The sequence below is a fragment of the Paramisgurnus dabryanus genome, chromosome 1, assembly GCF_030506205.2.
Source record: "Paramisgurnus dabryanus chromosome 1, PD_genome_1.1, whole genome shotgun sequence".
Classification (NCBI taxonomy): domain Eukaryota; kingdom Metazoa; phylum Chordata; class Actinopteri; order Cypriniformes; family Cobitidae; genus Paramisgurnus; species Paramisgurnus dabryanus.
In genome coordinates this window covers 70,996,970-71,009,842 of record NC_133337.1, presented here as the reverse complement: position 1 = coordinate 71,009,842, position 12,873 = coordinate 70,996,970, and the positions used below count along the sequence as shown (strand labels likewise).

General features: G+C 38.2%; 1 protein-coding gene across 1 annotated transcript in view; it reads left to right on the top strand.

Annotated features, from left to right (window-relative positions):
- becn1 (beclin 1, autophagy related) overlaps positions 1-12,873 on the top strand; it is a 521,809-nt gene that overhangs the window by 363,723 nt on the left and 145,213 nt on the right. Inside the window, exon 7 of the mRNA XM_065253401.1 lies at positions 1,698-1,892. Within this exon, the coding sequence (XP_065109473.1) occupies positions 1,698-1,892 (195 nt within the window). The remainder of the gene's footprint in view (positions 1-1,697; positions 1,893-12,873) is intronic.

Below are 12,873 nucleotides of genomic sequence, written 5' to 3'. Positions count from 1 at the left end.
AAAAGCAAGTTGCGCTGGCGCTATGTCTTATCCCTATTTAGATGACGGACTTTGTAAACTGAAAAACTAAGCGGAGGAAGAAGATCCCCAGTTTAAGATTAATGTTAAATAATTGTGTTGTTTTTCACTTGGATTGAAATTGTTATTTTTTTATTAAAACCTTTAAAACCCATTTTCTTTTAGTCATGTAAGTAAAAATGCAGGCTTGTAATTGCTTTAAATGTATGGCTATCCAATATCATCAAAAAATATTGGATACAGGAGATAAAGAATTTACAAACGGCTCTATGCGCGTTTCAGCACTTTGGACAGCGGTTTTTTTAGCAAAGAGTTTTTTTTAAGCATGACTTAAAAATGTTTCTCATCTCACCATATCCGCAGGTACAGAGTCATCATATAATAAATCCGTGAGGTAGCATTTAAAAAAACATTTAAAAACAAATGCATTTGTTTAAAGCACTGCATTTATTTACTTACCAGGCTGCAGGTGAAGCAACTCTTTGCGCCTTCTAACGTCTCATAATTAGTCCTCATTTATGTCCAAGAGATTCAATAATAATCTTTTACATTCAATCCTTTAATCTTTCATATTTAAAAGCATTTTTGTGCTGCTGCGCATTCATGTACTTTGTGATAAGCAAACCCGCGTTGTCCTCCCGTTTATAGGCGCATACTAATGCGCTCTTTAAATAACATAAAACACATTGCGCCATTGACTTTAGACTTTAGACCAGGTTTTTGTTGGTCAATGGCGTAGTCTATTTTAGTTGCCTCAAAATAGCAACGCGCCAACAATGCGCCTGAACACACCTCATTTTCAGACCAGAACGCCCATGGGCGCAAAAGGGGGCGCAAATGCATTTGCTATTTAAACAACGCGGCGCTAAACGTGAAAATTAGGGTGGAAACTAGCGAAAGACATTTGCGTCGCGCATTGCGCTGCATTGCGCCGGATGCAAGATAGAGCCCATTGTGTTTTTGTGAAAAACTTCTGTATTCGATTTAGAGCAATGATCAAAGCATACACTGAGTTTGAACTGTTTGACGTGAGGGGTTGCTTACAGGTTGAATAGGTTGGGTAAGAGGGCCATCTGGTGGATAATAGCGGAAATACTGATTGATGGAAAAACCTTGTCAATGATGGGGAAAGAGTTAATACAATCTTCTTCATGGTCCACGCTACTTTACACTGATGCAGTCACATGTAAATAGATTTTTAAGTCCATATTATCATATTAAATGTCTCTGACTATTACAAATATTATTCATATTTTATTTGGATGTTTTTAAAAAAAATTCACAACAATACATATGCAGTTAAAATCTCAGACAATGTTTTTATTCTAAGTTTTTTTATCCACAAATAAGTAGTTCTGGTGACTTGGGTGGCGAATCTGTTCATCTAAAATATTCTAAGATTTAAAGGAGTAGTCTACTTTAAAAATGGGGTTCATTGACTTTTTTATAGTAGGAAAAAAACTACTATGGTAAGTCAATGGGCCCCATCTTTAAAGTGTGCTACTACTTAAATGATTATTTATAACGATTAAAAATTTCAGCAAAATAGTAATTATTATCCTGCAATTCTTGTGTTTGTTGTCTTGCTTTCAATCAAGCAATAAATACAAGCATACAAATAGCAGCTGCAGTTCACTGCAGTTGGTTTTTGACACTGTTGTTTTTTTGTGAATTGTCAGGAATTGTTTAGACCTGCTATCTCAGCTGCAAGAAGAGGAGGAGGCCAGTTTACTGGCTGAGCTGCAGCAGCTAAAACAGAAGGAAGAATCAATGGTTCAGGAGCTAGAGAGCATCGAGGTGCAGCGTGAAGCTGTGGCCAAAGAGTTGGCTGAAGGGCGCATCCACTGCCAACACCTGGACACTGAAGAACTTCAGTGCGTATGAATTGACAATAGCGACGCTATTTGTAGTTATTTATATTTTAACTTATATCTAGTATATTCTTGACTTCTTTGTCTTTAAGTTCTGAATGCTAGTCACTGAAATTGAGGATATCAAAACATTAGTTATTGTTTCAGATGTGCCTAGTTACATAAGCTCTTAAAAACCATACACAGTTTGGTTACATCCAGGCTTGTGCACAAATCAGAATTTCAGAATTTGCCTACATTCAATTCATAAATTGGAATTTGAATTGACTCCACCCTACAGGAAGTTGAATTTGAATTGGAATGACAGGAAGTGGAATTAAATTCATGGCAATTCAAAGAAATTCCACAGTTACACAACAGAAAGAATCTCACAGACATTCAGTGTTAGGAAAGTTACTTTGGAAAATTGTTTGGCAACCACTTTAAATACTTGGTTAAAATAAAGCATTCTGGGAAATGAAGTCATGTTCCATCGTGTTCCACAAAATTACAATTACAAAAAATCCAACTTAATTATTTGTTATGTGACTAGAGTTTTTAACATTAATTGCTTGGGGAAAATATTTCCTGTTAATTTAATCTGTATTTAACCCTCAAGAGTTCCTTTAAAAAACTTCCTTAAGTGTTCCTAAGGCCACAAAATGACACCTTCATAAAACTGCTCTAAAAATATCATACGTCAATATTTTTTTTCATTTTAAACGATGCAGTCTTTTAGAACTACTTCTGCCTGAAACATAGATATCAAATATTGATTACATTTGTGGAAATTTTAAAATTTCCACAAATTTAATTAATATTTGACATATATGTTTCAGGAAGAAGTAGTGTTAAAACATTTAATAGTTTAAAGTGGAAAAAATTATTGATGTATGATATTTTTAGAGCAGTTTTGGGGAAGGTGTCATTTTGGCCTTAGGATCATTTTGGCCTTAGGAAGTGTGAGTTTTTTTTTTTTAAATCTTACCCTGTTCAAAAAATAACAATGCATCAAAATCAATGTTGCTACCAATCTTTGACCCATCCTAGGGTCTAATAATAATTATAATCAAATGGTAGTTCAAATGTTTTTTGGGGGGGAATATTTAGTTTATTTGTTTTTTCTGTTAAAAAACATGGGTTAATGTAAACAAACTGGCATGTAAAGGGTAAAAATTTCCACAAATTTAATTAATATTTCATATGTATGTTTCAGGCAGAAGTAGTTCTAAAAGACTGAATCGTTTAAAGTGGAAAAAAATATTGACATGATATTTTTAGAGCAATTTTTAGGAAGGTGTCATTTTGTGGCCTTAGGAACACTTAAGGAAGTTTTTTATAAAATCTGACCTTGTTCAAAAAATAACAACGCATGAAAATCAATGTTTCTACCAATCTTTGACCCATCCTAGGGTATAATAATAATAATAATAATCACATGGTGGTTCAAATGTGTTTTTTGGAAAATATTTTGTTTTTTTGTTTTTTTTCTGTAAAAAAAACATGGGCTAATGTTAGCAAACAGGCATATAAAGGGTTAAAATTTCCACAAATTTAATTAATATTTGATATCTATGTTTCAGGCAGAAGTAGTTCTAAAAGACTGCATCGTTTAAAATGAACAACAATATTGACGTATGATATTTTTAGAGCAATTTTTGGGAAGGTGTCATTTTGTGGCCTTAGGAACACTTAAAGAAGTTTTTTTATAAAATCTGACCTTGTTCAAAAAATAACAACGCATGAAAATCAATGTTGCTACCAATCTTTGACCCATCTCAGGGTATAATAATAATAATAATCACATGGTGGTTCAAATGTGTTTTTTGGAAAATATTTAGTTTTTTTTTTCTGTAAAAAAACATGGGCTAATGAAAACAAACAGGCATATAAAGGGTTAACCCTTTAAATGCCAATAAGTTAACATTAATCGAACCACAGTGTTCGCTGATGTCGTGAAACCTTTTGTGGGACATCGTAGCCCAGATAGTGTCCTGTCCTGATTTGTCACTCCAGAGACTGAGGGCTGATTCATTTTTATCTGTAAACACCGGGCAGAATGAGCAGGCCCACATAAGCCTGCAGTTTCTCTGTCTCAAGATCTCTCCAGTCTATGACTGTCTATCATGTAGGTTTGTCATGGCCCCAATATGCTGCAGGATTTCATGCATCAGCATCAATGAAAAGCTTCAAGTCAGGGCTCTGATTCGGGCAGTGGCATGTGTGAGCCCTGGGATCAAATCTCTGGCTGCTGGGAAGTAGCGGAGCGTCTCCATGTTTGTGGGAGACCAGAAGATTTTTCAATATTTGACATCCATCCTGCCGCCTCTTCATCCATCTCCTCTCCGCTCTCACCTTCTGACAAGTCTTCTGAAGATCCCTCTAATGAATTAGACTCCAACTGGTCTACTTCCACCTCTGAGGCCTCCGTGTCGACCTCAGAATCCTCGGAGGAAGATGAGGAGCCATCCTCGCTCTTGAAGTGCATGATTATTTCAGGAGACTTATGTGTGCTGTAATGCCTTGCCATTTTCACTACTTCTGCTAAACTGTTCATACTTATAGCAGTGTACTTGTATAAACAACATGAGCGAGAAACAAAATGAACATTGATTTTGTTTCGGTTCTGGCCTCTCATCGTTTTTATTACCGAATTAGTTTATAACGCAGAATGTGCCCTTTAAAGAGAGAAGAATTTGGATATGTTGAATATGCCCCCCTGCCCCACTCAACACCGACTCCACCCTGACATCACCACCACCCCCTTACCCCTCAGACACACTTTTTTTACACACACACCAATTTTCAACATTAAAGGTTTATCTTTTCAGCAGCTATGCGGTCCGCAGAAAACAGCAAAAATTGTGACATTTTGATGAGTACATGAAATGGTAAAAAGTAGCGCCACCTGGTGGACAAGTATAAAAATTAAAACTTCAAGGCCAGTAGTTTAAAATGATATATTGACATAAAGGTATGTATTAGTTTATGTTAAGATAAATGGGGGGTCAAAAAAGGTAGTTATAATGGTTTTCAATGGGGCAGTTTTTGTCCTTAGGAACACATTAGTCGGTTTTTGCGTAGCTTAGCCATTTTAAGCTAATTTAAAAAACTGAAACCAAAATTCTAAAATGTATCAAAAATGATTAACCTTTGGCAAGTTTGGGCAATATTCAATCATCACAGTCAAGATGGTTTAAAAATCAAAATGGCACAAAATGTCCCTAACTCTTAAGGGTTAAAGTAGTTCAAACTAGTATAATTTATATAATATGTAATGCAATCATATCTGACATATACTGAAAGCTTCATTTTAACACTTCACTTACTGTATAATATGTATATGAATTTCTTTGGATTTCTATTGAATTGCAATTCTGCTTCCTTTAATTAAAATTCGAATTGTAATTCTAGATACTGTTTTTGACATTAATTCAAATTCAATTCAAATTCAAGAATTGAATTGGAATTTAGGTGTCATTCTTAATTCAATTCTGAATTGAGCACAAGCCTGGTTACATCAATAGAGCCCATGCAGCGAGGCAGCTGGGTCACTGTCAAGTGGCATGGTTATAGGGAAAGTGGCACTATTCTCCTATATCTGTTAGAATTTCAAACAGGTTCTTCAAACTTTGTGACTAACTATAAGGTGATGATAAAACTTTATTTATATACCACCTTTAAAACATAAAATGTCACTCAAAGTGTCATTCCATGACTTGCCCTATTGAACAAATTACCAAAGGGTCATTTGGCTGTTGCACAATTTTGAAATCTGGCTGTCAGGGCAAAGTAGTTTAATGTCCATTTTCTAATCAACTGACAATTTTTCAAACAAATTCTGTAATAAAACTCTACACTATTACAATCGGGTTAATTTGTACCACTTGCAATGCTCATAACCTGAAGTATCAACTGTACTAACGCTGTCACGCTCACGTAGACTGATATTCACTTTGCTTACATGGAAGGATGTTGCATTGTCCAGAACTATGTTCATGTAACATATGAGCTAGAGGGGCAAATTCAAATTCTGCCCATATGCTCTATTAGGGCTTGCTGCATTTCCATTTCTCACCACAAATTTCCTGTATATTTAGAATATTTTTTTCCTTACATTCCAATTTCATTTTAGGGTGATTCTCACAAAAACTTGGTTTTAAAAATGTCAAGCATGAAAATGTAAAAATTGCTTAAATTTACTTTTTTTCCACCAAACATTAAAAACAAAGTCTGGAGTATATGGGAACATTAATTTAAAAACTTTTACTTATCATTCAACACTTTTTGTAACATCATTTCAAAAATAAGTCCTTAAAAAATCTCATTACCGCAACAGTCAGAAAACATCAACACTGTTAGAAAAGCTAATATATTTTCACATTTTTAAAAATGGATTACTAATAGTCATGCACAGTAAATTGAAATTCTGAAATCATATTTATTTTAAATTTAACGTTTTTTTTATTTGGTTTTATTTAGCTCATATACCGCAACACCTTCCACAATTTGCAACTATTTTTTTTATATTTTGAAGAAACCTGACACATTTTCAAAATGACATGACAAACCTGAAAGAACATAATTTGGAGATTCTGCACATGCATTTAAAATCAAAGTATTATGCTTCTATTAATGAAATTAACATTTAATAAGTATCTGTTGCGGTAATGATACATAGGTTTCGGAAATGAGGTTAATTATTTCGGTAATGAGAATACGTATACTAGCCTGAGATTTTGTTAAAAACAAACTATAAAGTAGAAAAAACTGATAATATTTACAGCACCATGCGTTCAAGTTCAAAACTGTTTAATTGTGTAGTCTTTGAATTTTTTTTAAAAGAAAAAACATGAGAACAGGAAGGCTTGTATTAATATCTCTTTGTGTCATATATTTAAGTGCCCATTTATGCATTTAACATACTGAAATAAGATGGTCTTGATGACATATGCTGCCTACAAATGCGAGCTCTGAAGGCTGCAGCCATCGGATTGAGAAATGGCCAGCTAATATCAGCTGGATATCACAAAACATTTGTGTAAATAAGATGAAAAATATTTCCTTGCTGGATATGATTTGGTCTTCTGACCTTTAACCATTCTGTATCAGTTTTGATTAATGCGTGAGAGAGAGAGGCTGTGTCCGAAAGCTTAGACAGCTGACTTGTTGCCTTGCTGCCTTATGAGACAATGACTTTGGCTGCATAATGGCAGCTCCGAGAAATGTTTTAGGACAGACTTCATAGGCAGCAAAATTTAGTTCAGGTTGAAATGTAAGCAGCCCTCTTTTTGTTCCGGGATGTCGCAAATCTGCTTGTGGTCCGGAGGTCTGATGGACCCACCCAATCCCCACGAGCTCTGTGTGCTCTGCTTGGGGCTACTCCACCCAAAGGCGGCAATTGCTGGCTCAGGGTGTCCCTTATTGTGAGGATCTCCTGATGAAGGTGCTCAGGACCCGGCTCAACATCGCCCTTGGATGTTTCTTACTGCAGTGTCCCACTGCCGGGAAAGACCCGCTGGTGGTTGTCCTCCCCTCGCTCACCAGTTCAGTTTGTCGCCGAGAGCCTGTGTCCTGAACCGGGAACCGCCAGGTCTGTTTCCGGCGGAGGAAGATGAGATATCTCTGACAGCGTTAGATGGAGACTGGGACCAGGGTCCACGTGGTGCATCAGAAACACAGCCCTCCTTTTACAAGGAACTGGTGCACAATCTCTTCAAAGCCATGCAGGACTTGGAGATTGAGTGGAGCACCCCACAAGAACCCCAGAGAAGCAGGCTTGACTTTTGTTTTCTTCACTCGGGCCACCCCGCTGCCGCTCGGAGGAAAGTCACCAAAGCGTGGGCTACCCCTCCCCACATTTTTTTTCTTAGGTAGGCTACCTGTGTATTCCCCCCATCAAGGACGCTTTGGCTGCTCACCTCTGTTCCTTGTCCACTTCCTTGGATGGTGTGGCACAGCTTTGAGGGTAATGAAGCCTCATGACAGCACACCTGTCCGAAAAAGCATACCCGCGCAGGAAGAGGCTCTGTCTGCATTGCACACTATGGCGGTCCTACAGATAATTTAGGTGCAGGTGCTTAAGGCTCTGGATGAGAGCAGCACGGATCTAAATACCTTCAGGGATCTGAGGATGGCTACGGATTTCACGCTAAGGGCCACGAAGACCTCTCATGGTGGTCATGCACAGTCACGCCTGTTTCTCTATCTGGCCTGTTTGGGGACACGGTGGGCACAATCACAGAGTATTTCTCGGAAGCGGTGAAGAGCTCTAAGGCTATGAGCCACTTTCTACCTCACCACCCTGTGTGAGGTAGGAAGTGACTCAAGCACTGCGCAGAAAGGAGGTAGTCTCCCTTTGTCCCTCACCCCCAGGCAGCAATCTGACTCTGCAAACAGTGCGCGTTGTGTGGTCGCAGGTAGCTGAGATGCTGGCACACATAGGATCCAACTTTGTGGATCTTGTGATCCAACTGCTGTTGCAGCGCCTAGACGCGTGGCGTGCCATCGCTAGGTTGTTTTTGATACCTGAAAGTGGAAAGAAAGCATAACATTAAATTAGCATGTCTCACAACATTGGAAGAAAAAAATTAATGTACACATCATAATATATTAAACACTTGTTGCGTTGCGTTCTGTATGTGTGTCATGTACATTTCCTAACACTGTAGTATGTTTTTTGCTAAATACACCTGCTAGTAACATCTCCAAACCTAACCTCTCTCTCTCCTTCCTTCTGTACTCCTCGAGCAATTCTGGGTTGCTGTAAAGTTTCTCCCTGAACTTTGTCAACCTGGCCTTTGCTTAAGCTTTTTTCTCACTTGCTGACTGTCTACAATGAAGCATCATAAAGCAAAATATCAACAGTTATTACATTTAAAATTTGTATTAAATTCATTAGAGATATTTAAAAGTAATAAACAATATGCTTAAATTCACATTTCCGAAACAGAAGTTATCTTTGCCACAACTGCTATTAAATAATTGCGGTATATGAGAATGGTGTTGCGGAGGATGAGGTACCCCAGTATGTTTTGCTAAAAATAGAGAAGCCTTGAAGGCTTTGCTCATTTTTTATTCAGTGCATATAATTAGACTTTAATAAAGAACCTTTTCATAAAAAAATTGTAAATCAAAAACTTTTCGAAATGTAGAAAACTACCTGTTTCGGTAATGATAATCAAAATGTCGTGTAAGCATTCTGACAAGAGAATATTTTAAATTTAACTGGAAAGATATAAAGAGTTGATCTTACCTGGTAGCCATCTTGAAGTAACTGGTCCATGTGCTTGGTCACTCAAAATCAAACTTTATTAAAATTATGTATGTGTGCTTAAACTGTTCTCAAAAAGTGTTGCTGAGGAAGAGAACATCAGGTATGGACACATCATTTTCCTAATTTTTCTTCAGTGTTATTATTTTACATGAATAATAATAAAAAAGGAAATTATTTTTCTATCATCTAAAGTAGTCTAGCAAAACATCCATTTATTTTTTTCTAAATATTTTTGTGTTAATTTGTTTAAATTACAACATAACGCATGTTAAACACAGCCGGACGCATTGCAGTAATGAGAATTTCAGCAGAAAATGAGATAAAATTGAAAATTATAAATTCTTATGTTGAAATCACACATTGTGCAAGGTAGAACAAAGTATTGTGTTAATTCTGATGCTTTTTAATATTACAATATTACACATTTTATAGCTAAAATCATTAGTGCCATGGTGTTTCAATGGTTTCGTGAGAATCACCCATTTATATTTCATATTTAGGACCCGAGGAGCAGGCCAGAACGGCCTGCACCGAAAGGTGCGAAGCCCTATTGTTTTTGCTTGGATTATTATTAGGGCCCGAGCACCGAGGAGCAGGCCAGAATGGCCTTCACCGTGGGTGCAAAGCCCTATTGTTTTTGCTCGGATTATTATTTTTATTAGGGTGTGTCCGTGGCATCCTGACAAATTTTGGCGTTTTCGCCATGAAACAGGAAGTGGTCTAATTCATAAAAAAAAAAAAAATTGCGATGATAAATTGTGAAGATCTTGACTTTTCGTTGAAGGGCGTGTCCGTGGTGGCCTGGCAAAGTGTGATGTTTCGCCATGAAACAGGAAGCTGTTGTAATTCAGGCATACATTGTTCGATCTGCCTCTGACTTCACACATTTGATAAGGGTCCCGGCCTGAACAGATCAACATGGCATTATTCAGTAACAGTCATAGCGCCACCTAGAGGCAGCAGGAAATGCCATGTTTAACACTGTGACTTACTGCTCTTAGAGATTTAACCATATCAACATCATAGTTCATCAGTCTAATCTCAAGACCTTGTGTGATGATAAATAGCGACGACCTTGACTTTTCGTTAAAGGGCGTGTCTGTAGCGGCCTCGCAAAGTATAGCTAAACGAATCGCATTTTTGAGAGCCTTAACGAGCTCAAAAAGTCATGAAACGTTGCACACGTGTCAAAGGTGGCGAAAATTTTCATGTGATATAGGCTTCAGAACTTGGGGTGTTAAAATGGCTCTATAGCGCCACCTACAAAAATTCAATAGAGCAGTCCCCCCGCTACGTTAATCGTACAGATACGAAATGTGGTAGGATCATGTATCACCCCAAGACCTACAAAAAAGTCTCTTGGAGCAAAGCTCTAAACCCCATAGGAAGTCAGCCATTTAGATTTTTCTCTGTAATTTGAGTGCAAATTTTGCCATTTCTGGCCTTTGTATTTTAACGAACTCCTCCTAGAAATTTAATCAGATAATCATCATATTTGATCTGTGTCATCTAAAGGGCTTTGCAATGCTAAATTGCGGAGATCTTGACATTTCAATGGAGGGTGTGTCTGTGGCGGCCTGGCAAATTTCTGTTTCGCAATAAAACAGGAAGTTGTTCTTACTCAGGCTTAAAATGTCCAATCTGAACCAAGCTTCACAAGTTTGATTAGGGTCCTGACTTGAACACATCAACATGGCAATATTCAGTAAAAGTTATAGCGCCACCTGCTGGCAGTAGGAAATGTCAGGTTTTACGCTGAGATTTACTGCTCATAGAAATTTTTTCAAATCATCTTCATATTTTGTCAGTCTGAACTTAAGGACTTCACAATGATAAATTGTGAAGATCTTGACATTTCGTTAAAGGGGCGTGTCCGTGGTGGCCTTGCAAAGTTTGATGTTTCGCCATGAGAAAGCTGTTGTAACTCAGGCATGCAATGTCCGACCTGTCACAGACATCATACGTTTGACAAGGGTCCTGGCCTCAACACATCAATGTTACAACAATCAATTACAACCATAGCGCCACCTGCTGGACAAATGAGGTGTGGCACTTCAAAGTTCCTTTGAATAGCCACCTATATTTACCCACTTAAATTTCAATCCCCCTGGTTCATTGCTTTACTAAGGCCATAGAGTGGCAGTGCACATGCGTGCGAGGGCCCTTCCATCACTGCTTGCAGTTTTAATTAGGGCCCGAGCACACCGGAGTGTGAGGACCCTATTGTTTTTGCTCCGTTTCTTCTTCTTCTTCTTCTTCTTCTCTGAAATGGATTGCATTTTTGAGGGCCTAAACATACCCGAAAACTCATGAAAATTTGCACACGTGTCAGAAGTGGCGAAAATTTACATGTAGTATAGGCGTCAGAAGTGGGCGTGTAAAAATGGCTCGATAGCGCCACCTGCAAAATTTCAAGAGAACAGCCCCCCCCACTACGAAAAACGTACAGACACAAAATTTGGTATAATCATCTATCACTCCAAGACCTACAAAAAAGTCTCTTGGAGCGAACGTCTAAACCCTACAGGAAGTCGGCCATTTTTAATTTTCTCTGTAATTTTTGGACATTTCCAAGCGTCGTACTTTAACGAACTCCTCCTAGAGATTTAATCTGATCATCATCATATTTGGTCAGTATCATCTAAAGGCCTTTGCGATGCTAAATTGCAGAGCTTTTGACTTTTCGTTGGAGGGCGTGTCCTTGGCGGCCTGGGAAAGTGTGATGTTTCGCCATGAAACAGGAAGCTGTTGTAATTCAGGCATACATTGTTCGATCTGCCTCTGACTTCACACGTTTGATAAGGGTCCAGGCCTGAACACATCAACATGGCATAATTCAGTAACACTCATAGCGCCACCTAGAGGCAGCAGGAAATACCATGTTTTACGCTGTGTCTTACTGCTCTTAGATATTTAACCATATCAACATCATATTTCACCAGTGTAATCTCAAGACCTTGTGTGATGATAAAGAGCAACGACCTTGACTTTTCATTAAAGGGCGTGTCCGTGGCGGCCTTGCAAAGTTTCGCTAAATGAATCGCATTTTTGACAGGCTAAACAAGCTCAAAAAGTCATAAAACGTTGCACACACGTCAGAAGTGGCGAAAATTTACACGTGGCATAGGCGCCAGAAGTGGGCGTGTAGAAATGGCTCAATAGCGCCACCTGCAAAATTTCAAGAGAACAGCCCCGCCGCTACGAAAAACCTACAGATACGAAATTTGGTAGGGTCATCTATCACCCCAAGACCTACAAAAAAGTCTCTTGGAGCGAAGCTCTAAACCCCACAGGAAGTCGGCCATTTTTAATTTTTGCTGTGATTTCTGTGCAAACTTTGTCATTTCCAGGCTTCGTACTTTAACAAACTCCTCCTAGAGATTTTGTCAGATCGTCTTCATATTTGGTCAATCTCATCTAAAGGCCTTTGCGATGTTAAATTGCGGAGCTTTTGACTTTTCGTTGGAAGGTGTGTCCGTGGCGGCCTGACAAAATGCAGCGTTTTCGCCATGAAACAGGAAGTTGTTATAACTAAGGCATACAATGTCCAATCTGCCCCACACTTCACATGTTTGATAAGGGTCTTGGCCTGAACACATTTCAGTGCCAATATAATGGATTAAAGTTCTCCATCGTAGCGACAGATTTCCGTCGATTGCAGCGTGTCTACGACGGATTTCCGTCAGTTGCAAAATTATTAAATTAACTTTTCATAAAGACGCCGTGTAA